Genomic DNA, 17,571 nt, shown 5'->3' with positions numbered 1-17,571 from the left:
TAACATTGGTACGTATAACATATTATATAATTAAGCTCAACATCTATTATTCTTATGCTACGTGGATAGCCTTTTAGCTATCATTGCGAGCTATCCAAGACAATGAGACAGCCTGCTGTCATGCGTCACTAGTAAATGTCACTGTCGCCATTTCGCATGGTGAAACCAATCTCTAGCCAATGTAGATCAAAATGGATACAATCCCCATGAATGCTGCTTCAAATTGCATCTTTTACGTGAGGATAGAGTTTTTTTTTTTTTTTGGTAAACTGATATTTATATACATTTTTATTATAAATACATCTAATAAAATAAAAAAATAATAAAATTTTTGGAGTATTCTAAAGAGCTCTTCTACAGCCGTGCACAAGATATCTCTGACATAACTGGTCACATAGCCACCAAGGTGGTAGCCTGGTAGTAAGAGAGCTTGGACTCCATTTGAGTTATCAGAATTCGAAACTCACGGACTTCGATTAAATCAGAAGACCGTATGGTCCATGTCCGGATAGTTCTGTGTGGATATGCTTTCCTTCCATCAGTACTGAGATGGCGCTAGGGTGTCGTACTCACACGTGGATAGCCTAGTGAAGTTTTTCACGAGTTAGAGAGGGCACGCAAAAACTTGCGATTTGCATTGAATATTTTTTTGATGGAAGAGGAATCCATGGAGATTGCTATATGGGTGGGTTCTGCTTTAAAAAAAAAAAAAAAACTGGTCACGTACAATGCCATCTAATTTTTGGAAAAAAAATTCATTCACTGTTGTTTTTAGAAGAATGAATGATTGGGACGAAGGAAGGCGAATCCTTAGGACCCACCCTCACAAGCTCGGACAGAAATCTCGTGCCGCGTGCACAGCCAAAACCGCGGAGGAATGGGTGTTTCCGTCATCATATCAAGCAGCCGAGAAAGTGGGGAAGACCTTCCAGGGACCCAAAGAGCATAATCCCCCGAATATTTCTCCTTTTTCGCCAAGGATCGAAGGGCTCTCATTATTTCCCGGAAAAAAAAGGAAGGGGGCACGAATCTTGAGAGAGTGTCGAGTGGGACGATCTTTCGCGAGACTACCTCAAATCTCTTACATTCATCCCCTCCCTATCCTCCGATGCCACCCCCACCGCTATAAATATTTTCTCATATCATAAGCCATGATAAAAGAATAAATTGAAGAAAAGCTTCTTCCTCTTCTTCTTCATCCTTCTCCTTCTGGGCTCATTTGGTGAAGGCGGGAATGGCGGGGAATGACTGGATCAATAGCTATCTGGAGGCGATCCTGGACGCGGGGCCGGTGATCGACGCCTCCAAGTCGTCGCTGCTGCTGAGGGAGAGGGGCAGGTTCAGCCCCACTCGCTACTTCGTCGAGGAAGTCATCACTGGCTACGACGAGACCGATCTCTACAAGACATGGGTTCGGGTACTGCTTCTTGTTCTAATACTCTGTTGTTTTCTCTTTTTTTTTTCAATGGTCGAATTTTATTAGATTCTGGATGTGAGATATAATTTTTTCCCCTTCTTTTCACCTGTTATTCTCGATTTTTTTTTTGGTTTTCCTTTTATATTATCTGGGTAGGCGGCGGCGATGAGGAGTCCGCAGGAGAGGAACACGAGGCTGGAGAACATGTGCTGGAGGATTTGGAATCTTGCCCGAAAGAAGAAGCAGGTCTTTTATTTTTGTTTTCTTTTTGGATCAAAAATGATGCTGTTTTGCTCCCTCCCTCTCTCTCTTTATCTCTTTGTTGCATAAGTTCTACGTTTTTATGTTATTTGTTTATTTTTGTAGATCGAGACTTGGATTATCTGTTTGGCCGATGTTGGTTTTGTTTATTTATTTTCGTGTCAGTCAAATCACTTGATTGTTATTGTGCGAGTCGGGGATGGTTAGAATTATGTTCTGATGCTGTAGTGGAGTTATATTTGCGGTCTAAATGAATGGGTTATGCCATTTGGTTCTGGGAAGGGGGTTATAGAGATTACTGGAATATTTATTTAGGCAGCATCTATGTTTCTATGTTTGGGAGCGTATTTGAAAGAGTGCGAGGCGTGAAATTTTTGTCTGTCCTGTTATTTTATTGTCTGTGTAGACTGTGACCGTGTGATTGTTTGAGTTCGATGATAACCTTCTTCTCTCTCTCTCTCTCATCCTCTTTCTCTCTATCAAGTGGGAAGTACTGCCACAATTTTATCTGGTGTACGATGAAATGAAAAGTGGTTTTCCATTGTTTTTGTGTTTTTAATGCTGAACTATAAACAGACCCCAAATAGTTGGGAAAAGGCTGGATAGGCATCGCTATGTTGTTAATGCAGGATCATGATGTTGATGCAATGTATTGCATCTCAATCTTAGAAAGAAGAAATTAGTGCACATGGATGGACATAAGACAAGAATGCGGTATTTGTTGCCTAGCTATCACATTGGCATTCTAAATAATTCAATAAAATTTATAAGAATAGAATTTGTTGAAAAAGTACCTTTATTGTGTCTTCGACCTTTTATTCAACTGGATTAAGTAATCTTAGTCATGACTCTTATAGGAATCTGTTTCTTTGGCCAGTCCTCCTGAGAGTACAAAGCAAATATCAAAATGATACTGTCAGGTAGATCTTTAATTTGTCAAATCATCTACACATGGAGTATGTGCATTCTACATTCCTCCTTGATTTTACTGTCAATTTGAAACAGGATTTTAGGTATTCATTATGTTGTGATTATTCTGACCAAATGGAGACAGCTCGACCTTAGCACATTGTTTTTAATTAGCACTTTTTTTAATCTCGTTGAACCTATGGAAATAATCACCTTCCTATTTAATTTGGAATTTCTCTATATAAAACTATACAAGCTTTCATGGTCCTTTAAATAACAATTACTTTTTTTTAATAATTTCATTAAGTTTTATTTTGGTGGAATATATGGGCATTACTCTAAAGTTGCACAAAATTTAAGAAAGTACGTGTAGTATTCATTAATTATGCTCAATCATTTGGCAAGAGTCACTAGTTAGAGCGAGAGGTAACATTACCAAAGCCTTTGCTGTATCTAGAGTATTGTCAAAACATAAAATGTCCAAATTATAACTTAATAATGTAATGAAATTATGAAAAACCACCATATCACCTGTCAATGTGCACATTGCATGCTTGCTGATATGGGGTTTTTATATATTTCTTTTAAATTATCTTTGCCCCTTCTTTCAATTTGGACATTTAAAGCTTTTCTTCAAGCTACAGTTTATAATTTATATCCATTTCCTTCATTAGCCCAACCCCTTAGCACTCTAGGATGGAGCTGCTCAATTGTTACCAGTTGATGAGAACCAAAGAACATACAGGTCCCTTCTTCTTGATGAGCATCTCAAGAGAAACCTGTAGGATGAACCACTAATCTTGTACTTTTTGTTCATTTGCCTTCAAACTTTTCTGAGACAATATTAATCATCTCCAGTCACCATCTGCAATAAAAATGGGCTGCACTGATCTTCGGATCAACATCTTTGGGTGCATATAGAGCACCTTGCAGAACATCATCATGGCTCTGTGGATTTATCCTGGTCTCTGATTTACTTATCATGATAAGGTAAAATATAGAGAAATATGGCAATTTTTGTGTATGTTTGATTAGAATCATAGAATTTGATTAACAAGTGACAGAATCTAATAAGAGGTCATGATTGTGGGCCCGATTCATATATTATACAGAATTTAAATGGCTGTCATGATAAGAACATGAAAAATGTAATGATAGGGGATCTTTTATGTTTTAGGGCTTAAAATTGGGTAGAGATTTTCGCAATGTCCAAAGCACAAGAGATGACCTGATATTTTGCTTTGGAAATGTGGATGTTTTGTTCTCATAGCTTGCCATTAATGCCATGTCCTAATATCGTCTTATGCCTATGATTTATTTACTATTTTCCTTCCCTTGGTTACTCCCCCTGCCTACCCCCTTTTTTTTAAACCAAATTTTTTGAGTGCAGTATGAAACATACTGGTATTTGAGTCAAGCATTGGTGACATCTTCAAGTAATGATGGTCTCAGAACATAAGATGTCGAACTCAAGATAGACAAATTTGTGGGATATTTAGAGGAACTTTGATTGTTATATCTTTTGACTCAAAAGAAGTTGCGTGAGGCACTAAATATTCTGTCTCAAAAAGTTATTTTACATGCTGCAGGTCGATTACTTGGGAATACTTAATAATTGGTGAGTATTAACTTGTTCTACGTTGTCAATTCAAATATATGGAGGATATTCCTTGTCTTGCACTTGCATCTTTTAACATCAGGAGCTTAGGAATTGAAACCAAGGGAATATTAACATCTACAGCTGAGGACTCAGAATAGATCATGTAAAATTTCTTTTCCCTTTGATGAAGTTTTGGAGATATCAAAAGAACATAGCTTGAAAAGGAACCTCGTTAGTCATGAATTTGATCTAGAGAAAATCATAAAATATTCTACAAACTCTAGTAATGCATACAGCTATGCTGAATATAAAAGCCAGATTCCAGTTGACAAGATAAATGTGACTCACAAATATATACTCAAGGAGCAACAAATTATCAATTGAAACTTATAGCATTCATGCCTTGAAAAGGCTTAAAGATTGCTTGAAAAATCTTGGAATATGTATCCAAGATGTATCTTCAGGGAATCAGATGTTTTAAGTAATATATAGTTGCATAATAGATGAGGTGTTGTTGTGAATGTGTGTTTCTAATCTGCAGAACAGTTTTACTATAGCAGGCAAATATTGATATTATTTGTAGTGAAAAGATTCAAATATCTTGATAGAGACCTGTGTTCCTTGTCTGAGTGGACTATTCTTTGCATCTAGTTGCAGTCTATTTTGCAATGCCTACATGTGTGACAATGGCCTCATGTTGATAGGCTTTAAATTTTCAGGTCCTTTTCTTCTAAAATTATCAGAAATCTTCAGTCAGAAATTTCCAAGATTTTTTTTTTTTTTTTGGTGGGGAGGACATGGAGCTTAGTTTTATGGCCAGATGATATACCAATCAATATATGGAAAATCGCGAGAAAACATTAGATTAAAATGGGTCACAAGCTTACCCAACAATGTCCTGAAAAATAAGAAATATTTATTTATAGTTAACAGGAGCAATACATAGTATTACATGAATTTTTACGGACTCTTTTGAGGTTATAGGAGCATGCGTGCAACAGAAAAATAAGAAAGTAAGAAAGGCGATGTGAACTTGATATAACCAGATTGTTTTATGCTAATAAGGATGGGAAGGATAATGATGGTATCAATTCTCTTGCTTATGCAATGAAATATTATGAAAAGAGGGAATCTATGCATGACTTTTTTGACTTGGGGGAATGCATATCATAGAGTACAATGAGATGTCATCTGGCAGGCATCAAGTTAGAATGCTTTGCTCAATTAATACATCACAATTTTTGAGGACATATGCCTGATAGGCAAATGGGATATATTCAAATTTCTTATGGTTGGGTATTTGAATTTCTTTTGGCATTGGGCCTGTGCAAGTTTGAGTACTTGTCTTTACACATGTCATAAATGAACCAGTCAAGAGGAGATATCATGATATGTTATGGTGTCAGTTGTAAGAGAAGGTCAGGATTAAATGCTAAACCAGAAGAAACTCGCAGACTGATCATTGAAGAATTTCATGATAGTATGTTTTTTCTTTTTTTTAATTGATAATTCAAATATTTCTCCTTTTCTTTCCAGGAAGGATGCTCCTCATTGCAGCTTCTTCCACCAGTTGTGAAAAAAATATTGCAGGATGTGACAGCAATATATTAATAAATCAATGTTGCAGCTGTCTGTTATGGACTGAGAATTGCAAGAGAAAGAGATTAGGAACATGTTACTTTGCCATATTAATGACTTCATGGTACTAAATGTGTTGCTTGGCCATATTAATGATTTTGTGGTACTAAATTTGCTGGACCTTAAGTAAATGAAAGAAATATATATCATTTTAAACTTTTGAATCTGTGTTCCTATGCCGAGGAGAAATGCTTGTTAATTGTAAATTTGTTACTTATTTGTGTTCCATATTGATCTCCTAATGCAGATAGAGGGAGAGGAGGCCCTCCGTATGTCTAAACGCCGTCTTGAACGTGAAAGGGGGCGCAGAGATGCAACTGCTGATATGTCCGAAGACCTGTCTGAAGGAGAAAAAGGAGAGATAGTCAGCGATCTATCCACTCATGGTGATAGCACAAGAGGCAGATTGCCCAGGATTAGTTCTGTTGATGCTATGGAGGCTTGGTCTAATCAGCTTAAAGATAAAAAACTTTACATAGTATTGATAAGGCATGAAACTTAAAGAAGTTATAACAGTTAAATGTTTTTGTTATAGTGGTCTACCCAAGTTATTATTATCTTGTAATTTGCATGTTCATGCTATGCACGTCTAAACCATATTGGTCGCAAAAATGGCACGGATTAGTTTTTGACACATAGCATTTCTAGCATACTTGGATTATAACCTTCAAGTGGCAGGTGGCAAAATTTCTTCAATGTAGATAACATTAGAAAATATTAGAATGTTATATTGGTTTCTTTAAACTCTGCAAACATTTTTTTCACATCAATTTTTGGAGATTTTTTTTTTGAAAAGTAATCTTTGTTTTTTCCTATTTTATTGACCCCTATTTTGTGCTTACCATTTGATGGATGCTAGAAGCAGGTGTCAGAAATTAATGCTTGAGAAGAAGAGGGTACTGTGGAAGTTGGAGGGTCAGATTGAATAGTTCTCAGAGTAGAATTTCTTTATTTAAACAATGAGGAAAAAAGTAACTTAGAGGTTTTTATGAACTATCTAGATAATAGTTTTTTTTTTTTTTTGTATAGAGGTTTTTAGCCTAATATCAGATGGGATGGGGTCAACAATCAACAAAAAGTGAGGACTATGTAAAAAAGGGGAATTCAGTGCGCAAGGCTCGTGCCATTGCATGGTCTGTGAGGGTTAGATGGTCAAATGTACATAGCCTTACCCTAGCATGCAGAGAGGTTGTTTCTGTATTTCAAATCCATGACCACAAGGTCACAACGGAGCAACCTTCCCGTTGCGCCAAGGTTCACCCTCAAAGTGAGGAGTATGTGTGATATACAAATTTTAAGTACTTTATAATTAGTTTTGATGTGATATCTTTAAATTCTTTAGCTAGATTCTTGATTCTGTAGGTAAATGCTTGAATGTGTATATGCTTATGCGTATGCACAGACTAATAACAAGGTATTACTGGATAGTTGATACTATCAGAAGAAAGGGCAATCTCCTCCTCTTATTTTTCTACATATTTAACCATAGGTCCAGCAGTTAAACCTTGAAAGTTTTGAGAAAATATTGGAGTAGAACTATCAATTCTTTTTTGATAATAATAGTGCACTAACAATAATGATGACACCTTCATCTTCATCATCATTACAAAAATTATTAGATGTGTAATCTGTGTTTCATCCTATGGCCTCAAGGTTGTAAATATTGTCAAACAACTGAAACTTGTGATGGATAGTAAAGAAAAACAGTTAATATCTTTGTGGCCTGGTGTGGATTCTTCATTATGTATTCTTATTTCTGACAGATATGTTTCACTTTATGCAGCATTCATGGTCTGATACGCGGTGAAAATATGGAGCTTGGTCGTGATTCTGATACTGGGGGTCAGGTAGCTCTGTCATGATGTTTACTTTGAAATCCATCATGATTTTCCTTCTGATATCCATTACATAAAAATTTTTTATGATCTCTCCCATTTTAGATAGGAAAATCTGTTGATACTGTTTCTTTTTCTGTGGTATTTAAAATTTAGAGGGTGCTCTAAACTTATGAATGGCCTGATCTCTGTTGTACTATGTTAGGTCAAGTATGTTGTAGAACTTGCAAGGGCTTTAGGCTCGATGCCTGGAGTTTATCGGGTTGATTTGCTGACCAGGCAAATATCTGCACCAGATGTTGATTGGAGTTATGGAGAACCAACAGATATGCTGACTCTAAGAAACGCTGAAAATTTTATGCATGAGATGGGAGAGAGCAGTGGTGCTTATATTGTCCGCATTCCATTTGGGCCAAAAGATAAATATATCCCTAAAGAACTTCTTTGGCCACATATTCAAGAATTTGTTGATGGTGCACTCGTCCACATTATGCAGATGTCCAAAGTTCTAGGAGAACAAATTGGTGGTGGGCAGCCAGTATGGCCTGTTGCTATCCACGGACATTATGCTGATGCGGGTGACTCTGCTGCTCTATTATCTGGGGCATTAAATGTCCCTATGCTATTCACTGGTCACTCGCTTGGGAGAGATAAGTTAGAACAACTTCTGAAACAAGGGCGACAAACAAGAGAAGAAATTAACATGATATACAAAATAATGCGTAGAATTGAGGCTGAGGAATTAGCTCTTGATGCCTCTGAGATTGTTATCACAAGCACTAGACAAGAGATAGAACAGCAATGGCAATTGTATGATGGTTTTGATGCGATTCTTGAGCGAAAACTCCGAGCTAGAATTAAGCGAGGTGTGAGTTGTTATGGCCGTTTTATGCCTCGTATGGTTGTAAGTATATTGCATCTCTTATTTCCTCTTCCTTTTAGAAGTTTTTAAATGTATTTATTTGGGAGGTTGCACTTATGCATTTGATTAAACTGTTATACTGGAGGTCATTTGCTGTTCGGTTCCAGAAAATAATATATTTGCTCTATTTTGCAGATAATTCCTCCTGGAATGGAGTTCAATCATGTTGTACATGATGGTGATATGGATGGCGAAGTTGAAGGAAGTGAGGATAATTCATCATCTCCGGATCCACCTATTTGGTCTGAGGTCCAGAAATTTACTTCAGGCTCCTTGTTCAAGGAGTTATTATAATGCAACTTCTTTTTATCATAACTATGACAAAAATATTGATCTCTTAGTTAACGTATTTAAGAACCCCCCTCCACCCCCAACAAAAAAAATCCAATTTACTGGGATTTGCTGGTGTTTGCTACTATTCACAGCTTGGTGTTATTTAATTTTGGCAGATAATGCGGTTCTTTACCAACCCTCGCAAACCTATGATCCTTGCTCTTGCTCGACCAGACCCCAAGAAGAACATCACAACACTCGTGAAGGCATTTGGTGAATGCCGCCCTTTGAGGGAGCTTGCAAACCTTGTATGTGGAAGCTAATGCTCTTAGTATAGCTATTTTTTTAGTGTTGTATAATTACCCTCATTCTGTGAGTTTATCTATTGTGATCATTTGTTCATAGAAGTTGCAAATAATTTCACAATTTGATTTTTAGTTGCTTTCTGATGTTTCTGTAAATTCATATGTTGCAGACGTTGATAATGGGTAATCGTGAGGCTATTGATGAAATGTCAAGCACAAATGCAGCTCTTCTGACTTCAGTACTCAAATTAATTGACAAGTATGATCTATATGGACAAGTGGCATATCCTAAGCACCACAAGCAATCTGACGTTCCTGACATTTATCGTTTGGCAGCAAAGACAAAGGTATGCTTTTAATGTTAGTCAATGATCAAAATTTGGCGGTCTTTTAACAAGTGTGCTTCTCATTGTGCGTGGTGAGAGCGAGAGTGAGGGGAGGGGGCTTGGGGGGGAAGAGTGTGCCTGAATTGATGCAGCCTGTGTCAACCCTAATCTTTTATGCTCATGGGTGTTGGTCACCAATCAAAGCATACTGTATGAATGTATGTATGTATTTGTTTGTGTGCATGCATCTAAGTTTATTGAGAAATACAGTAGGGTTGCCACCACAGCATAGGAGGTGTTACTGAAAGCCTAGAATATTCCATTTGATCAAGTCTTGAATGTTGGTATAGGCTATTAATTTCCATTTTTATTGAGTACAAGGAGAATAAGAAGGGAAAGAGAGGAAGAGACAGTATCGTTGAGTAGGAGAGAGAGAGAGAGAGAGAGAGAAAATGGAACAAGTCTGTCCTTCACTAGCAACTAGACCTCTGATATGGCATTATTTTCTATACCAGACCTGCAAGAAAAATACAACTAATGGACATGATAAGTGTGTACCATATAGAATGGTGGGTGAACAAAAAATATTGCACTTCTAGGTTCTTGAACTAGACATATTAAATTTTGAAGACTCGTGCTCTTCATGCTTAAACTTGTGAAGCACGATACAGTGTGAGACTGCCCTAGTATTGACCAAGTATATGCAACATATGATATTTTTCTTTTGTGAGAAGAGTTCAGTGTTAATTTTTTATACTATATTTGTTAAGTTTTGTTAAGATATAGACTTAAATCACTCCTTATTTTTCTTGTTTTCTTCTTTGGAATTATGCAGTATATTTCCATATGTAACTTAGTTTTAGATAATGCAATACTCCTTTCCTTATAGCTGCTCTAGAAGTCCTTGTCGATAACTGATTTATTGTTGCCTTAATCCACTTAAGAGTCTTGCTGCATGTCTTGATGGTCAAGCAAATGGCATAGTATGCAGATGTATTGCTATTAATAAGCAAACATGTTGTCTCAAGGTTTCAAATATCGGTACAGGACCTCGTACCAGTTTTTACGGGAATGGTATGGTACCAGGTACCGACACACAGCATGGGACTGTGTCCCATATCGACTTATCTGTGTACTGGTACCTGAAACTTGGTGGAATGGTATGGTACTGTTCATACCCCCTTATTCCGGCAGTATTTGAAACCTTGTGTTGTATCTTTGTGACAGAGTTGTAGATTGTTGTTTCAAAAGGTAACAATGTTCGGGATATCATGCAATATGGAAGAAGAAAACAATGAAATGGTGAAAACTTTTATATCCATATAGTTCAAAAAACTAGCAAGCTTGCAATCTTATTGTAATGGTGTTTAATTAAGTTGAAGCTGAGTATGAGTTACACTTTAACGTTACTCTGATAGCTTAGATAAAACGTAATCTTTACCTTGAACCAACTGGTGTCTGGTTGAGAATAGCAGCATCCTGGTTCCATTTGACTCACACGTCAAAAATAATGCAAGTCCTTTAGAAAATAACTACGCTCTAGTATGTTCCGCCCTTTCTAGGTGAGCATCTGCTCTTTTCATTATAAGTTGTAATAATAACTGCACTGCACACAGTATAGTTTCATTGACCTGACAGATTTTGTTTTCTGCAGGGCGTTTTTATCAATCCTGCTTTCATTGAACCATTTGGCCTCACCTTGATAGAGGTTACAATTTGATTTCTTCTATTATTCTAATATATATGTATGTATAAACGAATTTTGCTTATCAGCATATCTACATTCTTTATTGGAGCAGGCTGCAGCTTATGGTCTTCCTATTGTGGCTACAAAAAATGGAGGTCCTGTTGATATACATCGGGTTGGTCCATCATGTGTTTCCTAACCCTCCATTTTAGCATCTGTTGTGTTATGGTTGATGAAGTATCATTTATTGTTTTTTCCCTAAGCGTTTAACTGAATTTTGCTTCAGGTTCTCGACAATGGTCTCCTTGTTGATCCCCATGATCAGCAAGCCATTGCTGATGCACTTTATAAGCTTGTATCTGATAAACAGCTTTGGGCACGATGTCGACAGAATGGATTGAAAAATATTCACCTATTTTCTTGGCCAGAGCATTGCAAGACCTACTTATCACGGTTAGCTACCTGCAGGCCAAGACATCCTCAATGGAAAAGGAGTGAAGATGGTATTGAAGAATCAGAATCAGACTCACCAGGTGATTCTTTGAGGGATATTCAAGATATATCTTTGAACTTAAAACTTTCATTAGATGGTGAAAAGGCTGAAGATAGTGGCACACTAGATAGTATCTTGGAATCTGAAGAGAGTGCTGTTAATGAAAAGAGTAGAGTGGAACGTATTGTATCAAAACTGTCAAAGAGTGTTATAAGAGCCACACAAAAGGATGCATCCAGCGAAAACTCTAGTAAGCTACCAATATTGAGGAGAAGAAAACATATTTTTGTCATTGCTGCGGATTCTGTTAGCAATGCAGATCTTGTTGGGATTATTAAGAGTATATTTGAGGCTGCACATAAGGACAGGACATCAGGTTCTTTTGGCTTCATATTATCAACTTCGTTGACAATATCCGAAATACACTCTATTCTCATCTCTGGAGGCATCCCTGCTACTGATTTTGATGCTTTTATATGCAATAGTGGCAGTGATCTTTATTACCCATCACCAAATTCTGATGAAATGCTTAGCTCTTCCGAGCTTCCTTTTGCAATTGATGAAGATTACCATTCACAGATCGAGTATCGCTGGGGTGGAGAAGGGCTGAGAAAGACTTTAGTTCGTTGGGCTGCTTCAGTTGTTGAGAAAAAGGGAGAAGGTGAGGAACAAATTGTCATTGAAGATGAACAACGCTCATCTACCTTTTGTCATGCATTTAAAGTGAAGAACCCAGCACTGGTAAATCTCTTGTTTGCATACTGAAGTCCTTTCTTTTAAAGAAAAATGATACATATTTCTAGCAGCATTAAGTTGTATTGTTATAATTTAAAGCATATGAAGCTGTTCTTTTTTTTTTCACAGGTTCCTCCTGTAAAGGAGCTTAGGAAGATGATGAGAATCCAGGCGCTCCGTTGTCATGTCCTTTATAGCCATGATGGTACCAAGCTGCATGTCATTCCTGTTTTGGCTTCTAGATCTCAGGCACTAAGGTATCAATGAAATTTTAGCAGCATCATTCTTGTATCTTTTTGTGAATTTTCTATTGGATGAAATATCTTTATTTGTTTTTTTGGAAAACGCTATGTTCTTTATTTAAACTTTAAAGAATCTTATGTGTTGATGTCTCATAAAATAAATTTTTGGATGGTGTGGATTCTCTTGACCTAGACTCTTTGTTATATTATGCTGATGCAGTCATTAATTTATGATGGCAAAATACAAATTATTGCTCAGTCTCGGTTCATTGTGTCAAAGGGGCATTTGAGCTCGAACTAAGTTTGATGACAGCTGTTCAAGCTTGGCTTTTTTTGTGAATTGAATGAGCTTGTTAATGAGCCCACCCACATATTCCATTAATTTTTGCAAGCCGAGTCCAGGCTCAGCTTGTTCATGAGTCAAGCTGTAAATTATCTTTGAACTTCGCTTGATTCCTAATGGAACAAGCTTGATCAAGCCTGTTACTGTGCTGAGCCTGAGCTGTTCATGAACAACTTGGTTAATTTGTTGCCCTTTTGATGGTACTAAAATACTACAGAAAACATCATTTATGCGAATGAATTTTTGTGTGCATCATTGCTAGTTGTGCCCATAGTTTCTAGAGCGAGTAGCATGCGAGAAATTTATTAACAAGAGAGCCTAGGGACAAAAACAGGACTTCTGAATTACATATTTATTGCAATTTTACTAGTGCTTTATTTCTACACAAGATGAATGGAGTGCATACAGATCCATCTTTCACATGACTGCATAGGACTACTAATAAGCTGCTGATCTTTGGTTTAACAGTTCTATAGATTCTGTTGGTCAGTACTCAGATGATGACTTTGGCTTGTTTATAGCTTATATCAGTTTTCTTTGTCCATATTCTCTGCTCCACACATTTCTCTCTGGCACAACTAACTTTACCAGGTACTTTTGAATTTATTTGCAAGATTACTTTTTTTTTTTCAGGTATTTATATGTTCGGTGGGGTGCGGAGCTGTCGAATATGGTGGTCTTTGTTGGTGAGAGTGGTGACACAGATTATGAAGGATTACTTAGAGGTGTACACAAAACCATTATACTGAAAGGTGCATTTAACCTTGCTCCAAGCCAGCTTCATGCAGCTAGAAGCTATCCTCTACAAGATGTCGTAGAGTTTGACAGCCCTACTGTTGTTCAGTGTGAGGGCTGCAGCACCAATGGCATACAGTTAGCTCTGAGCCAGCTTGGACTCCTGAAAGAATAGCACGGAGCACTCTTACCATGACATTGCGGAGCAAAGAACTTCATCTGATTCAGTAAGTTGCAGAATTGTTTCTTTTTTCTGCTTGTTGTCTTTAGAGCTGGCATTACATAAAATTCAGTGACCGCCCAAACTTAGATCCTTTGTTCTTGAAATTTTATTCAATGCTACTGTAGATATCCATTACAAACATGAATTTCTCTCAAGCTACCCAAAAACGAAACTTGATTTTTTCTTCTGCCGCTTTGTCCTATAGTTATCCTGTGTTTCACCCGACATGACCTTTCTGGCTCATGTATTGCTACCTTTAATGATCTTGCTTTCGCTTTGTAGCTGCCTTCTTAGCAAAGATCAGAAGGCACCTCATGCTTCTTGTTGATACTTGGTAAATCTAAGTGTTAAATTCCTGTTTGCAACCAGGCTCAAGAGAAGTAGCCAAAATGCCAAGAATGTTTCTGCGTTGTTGCGTGAAATGTATTTTCAGCTGGGAGTTTAAGAGAGCATTTCCTTTCATCTCCGGTCAAAATACAAGAGCCTGATGACATTATGTAGGAACTGTGGCAGAAAGCAAACGGTCTGCTTGTGAGCCTGTTATGTAACTGAAGTTGACATTATCAAGCCATACCATTTATATACAGGCATCATTATAATGGAAAGCTTTTCTCTAAATCTGTTCTATAATAATACAGTAGTTGTACTGCTTCTACTTGTACAGTAAATGATTTCATTTAGTCCTTGCCAGATCCAATTTAATAGTATTATGACTGGTGAAGCTTTTTGAATTTTTGGTTGTTAGGCTTTATGTCATCAGCAACTTTATGATATTAGCGAATGCAATACTTTAATGAGCATGAATGCTGCTTAGCTTTAGGCTCATCAAAACTTAAGTTGTGTAGGAACTATGATATCCAAAGAAAATTAAGTGTTTGTGGCTAATGGTGGATCCAAGTTTGGCTTGATTGCTGACCAGTGGGTTGACCTATCTTCTTTTTTTTATCTTTTAGGAGTAACAACCTTGAGGTTCCTCTTCGCTGGCAGGAGTCAATATGAACCAAGTGACCACAATGTTTGAAGTATGGAGTTGTTTTTTTTTTTAAATGCATGAATTAGAAACCAAAAGGTCAAATCAATCTATAATATTCAACATCAAACTTGAAAGTCATGTGTGAACCTGTGCTGATCGGAGAAGTGAAAGAATGAAGGATCCAAAAGGCTCTTGAAATGGGACACCATGAGTGGCATTTTATTTGCAGCATGCATGAGAATTTTAAATACACTTGTTTTAGGTTATGCATTTTCTCCTAAGTTTCTAAGCGTGAATCCTATGAAATAAGATCTCTTTGTGCTGTTTCTTTTGATATCTTTTAATATGTCATAATCTTTACCCTTCTTGATCCTAGTATGCATCTCTCCTCTTTTGATCCTTGCATTCTTATATGACCTATATGGAAGTTTTTCTACTTCATTTTGGTTCACTGCATTTTAATGAGGCTATTTTTACCTTCATTAGGGGTACTGTTTTATCTTCATTCTCCCTTTCTTATCTCTCATGTTTAGCTCAACACTTAAACGAATCTATATATGTCTTCTTCTTGGATTCTCAAAATCATCCTTCAATTTAACACTTAGTTCTAACAGTATCTTAACATTCTTAGCTCTTTCCTGATCCAAAGTAAAAAAGGGGGAAAACGTAAGCATTTTCACTTCTTTTGTCATCCTTACAGATGACAAGAAGTCAGTAAATTGAATTTATTCTTGAAATTACTGGTCCGATGGTGGCATTCATTTTCTAAGACGGTTACTGTTTTAGGCACTCGGTTTCTGTCAAATCTTATTTGTTATTCATGGCATCTTGTTTGTTAAGCATATGCCAACAAATATATGTCTAGCATGTTAAATATTAGTAATATGTCACCAGATGGAGAGAGGCCACATGTATTAAGTATCAGCTAATTTACAAAAAGGGAGAATGAATGGTAAAGTCATAATTTCCAACTATGGTCTTATTTATCTAAGACCCAATCAGAAGTCTATGAAGCAAACATAGAGCTTGCTTGTAAGTCTAAAGATCTATTCTTAGAGTGTAGATAATGTATGCCGAATACTAGTAATATATAATATTATCAGTTGTAGAGGATTTTTGTGAAAATTTCCTTCTCATACATTATAGAAAAAATCTTGTTAAAAGAAATATGATTATGGGATAGCAAGACTAGTAGTCTACTAGTGGTAAAGTCTCTTAATAATTGTACCATTAGACTTGTGATAAATCTTGTCTCAGCAGGCAGGCTGAGGACATCAGATATCTTGATTGTGTATACGAACGTTGTATCCTTATTTATGGAAACAAAACAGTATAATTATTGGTGCCTTCAGCTATAGTCCCCAATTGTTTTTTATCGCTTCATGATTTCTTTATAGGTAAGTATGTTTTAAACTGATCTATGTTTGGAGTGAACAGCGAGAGCTGATGCTGGGAGGAAACTGCAACCAGTCAGGAGTATCCGCCAACCACACATGGACGCGTATGGCTTCAGAATAGTTGAAGCAAATATCAGCAGCATAGAAGTATGGTTGTAGAAAATTCTGTTATCTATTTTCACTTTTTCTTCCGTTTTTCTTCCCCTACTGTGGCTTCGGGATTATTTGAGTATTAATGTTGTAGAAGTATATATTCCGCAGATGTTTGTTCAACACGTAACGTAATCTAGAAGAAGTTACTGAATCTATGCTGATCTACACTGAAAGGTAGACATAGGAACTTTGCTGACCGGGATAGCAAGTCATGGATCATGGTCTTGAGACCCATGGAACAAGCCGGGGGGCTAAGATCAGATTTTGCCTTCATTATATATATATATATATATATATATATATATATATATATATATATATATATATATATATATATATATATATATATATATATATATATATATATATATATATATATATATATATAGGAAAAGATAACCATCATTATAATACATTAGTTAGCATTGTAAAGATTTATTATGACATATGTAATGGCCATCGCTCTCACTTGTACCTTTCAATAAATAAAATATAATATCTTAAATTTAAAAAATTTTGCATCAAGTTTCCCCCCGGAAGTGATTGTACAGTCTGAAACTGTGGAAATTTTTATCTATATATCTTAAATTTAAAAAATTTTGCATCAAGTTTCCCCCCGGAAGTGATTGTACAGTCTGAAACTGTGGAAATTTTTATCTAGTAAAAAATGAATAAAAAGATCACTATTATTTTTCCATTATTATCTGTTATTTTGTTATAATACTATTAGAACAGCCATTAGAACAGTAATTATTTAAATTAAAAATTTGAAATACTACCTCTTGAGATGGATAACGGCTATTACAAGTTATAACCATTGCAGAGGCCAATAATGGTTTCACCTAAATTAGAAGGTTTAGGGATATCAGGACACGATATTAGTTTGTATAACACACAGGCCTGTTGAGCCCATCCAACGCTATATGCACACAAAAGAAAGGGTTCTGCCTTTGGGCAAAATACTTTGAAGAAGTATTGCACTGTGTCAAGTTAACAGAGGCATGTGGACTGTACTTGATTTACTCAAAGATTATCATCTTAAATAAGCAAAATAAAATTATCAATGAAGTTGAAGGTGCGGGTTTATCTGTTGTCGTCACAAGT

At 36.4% G+C, this 17,571-nt stretch overlaps 1 protein-coding gene across 4 annotated transcripts; it reads left to right on the top strand.

Annotated features, from left to right (window-relative positions):
- Positions 1-824: 824 nt before the first annotated feature.
- Positions 825-16,620, top strand: LOC103706486 (putative sucrose-phosphate synthase 1). 4 transcript variants are annotated; one of them, XM_088707287.2, is made up of 14 exons: positions 825-1,417; positions 1,574-1,663; positions 6,073-6,314; positions 7,609-7,672; positions 7,866-8,564; positions 8,718-8,831; positions 9,032-9,163; positions 9,331-9,507; positions 11,141-11,194; positions 11,286-11,348; positions 11,460-12,407; positions 12,531-12,658; positions 13,620-13,948; positions 14,314-14,562. In XM_088707287.2, the coding sequence occupies exons 1-13, from the start codon at positions 1,235-1,237 to the stop codon at positions 13,894-13,896; spliced, it is 3,171 nt and encodes a 1,056-aa protein (XP_088563413.2). In that variant the 5' UTR covers positions 825-1,234; the 3' UTR covers positions 13,897-13,948; positions 14,314-14,562. The 4 variants fall into 4 exon arrangements, with proteins under 4 accessions (XP_088563413.2, XP_088563414.2, XP_026660236.3 ...); XM_088707288.2 differs by lacking the exon at positions 14,314-14,562 and adding an exon at positions 16,355-16,620 and having other exon boundaries at positions 898-1,417; XM_026804435.4 differs by lacking the exon at positions 14,314-14,562 and adding an exon at positions 16,315-16,620 and having other exon boundaries at positions 979-1,417.
- Positions 16,621-17,571: the final 951 nt, after the last annotated feature.

Source organism: Phoenix dactylifera, chromosome 11 (genome assembly GCF_051530095.1).
Source record: "Phoenix dactylifera cultivar Ajwa chromosome 11, Ajwa_hap1_PhDact_Kaust_v1.1, whole genome shotgun sequence".
NCBI lineage: Eukaryota > Viridiplantae > Streptophyta > Magnoliopsida > Arecales > Arecaceae > Phoenix > Phoenix dactylifera.
The sequence above is the reverse complement of the archived record's forward strand: the minus strand, read 5'-3'. Positions and strand labels throughout refer to the sequence as shown.

Excerpts from the sequence above, each read along its gene's own strand:
- LOC103706486 (XM_088707288.2), top strand. The coding sequence starts at position 1,235 with ATGGCGGGGAATGACTGGATCAATAGCTATCTGGAGGCGATCCTGGAC. Across the intron at positions 8,565-8,717 it reads GTTTTATGCCTCGTATGGTT|ATAATTCCTCCTGGAATGGA; the intron begins GTAAGTATATTG and ends TCTATTTTGCAG. Across the intron at positions 9,164-9,330 it reads TGAGGGAGCTTGCAAACCTT|ACGTTGATAATGGGTAATCG; the intron begins GTATGTGGAAGC and ends CATATGTTGCAG.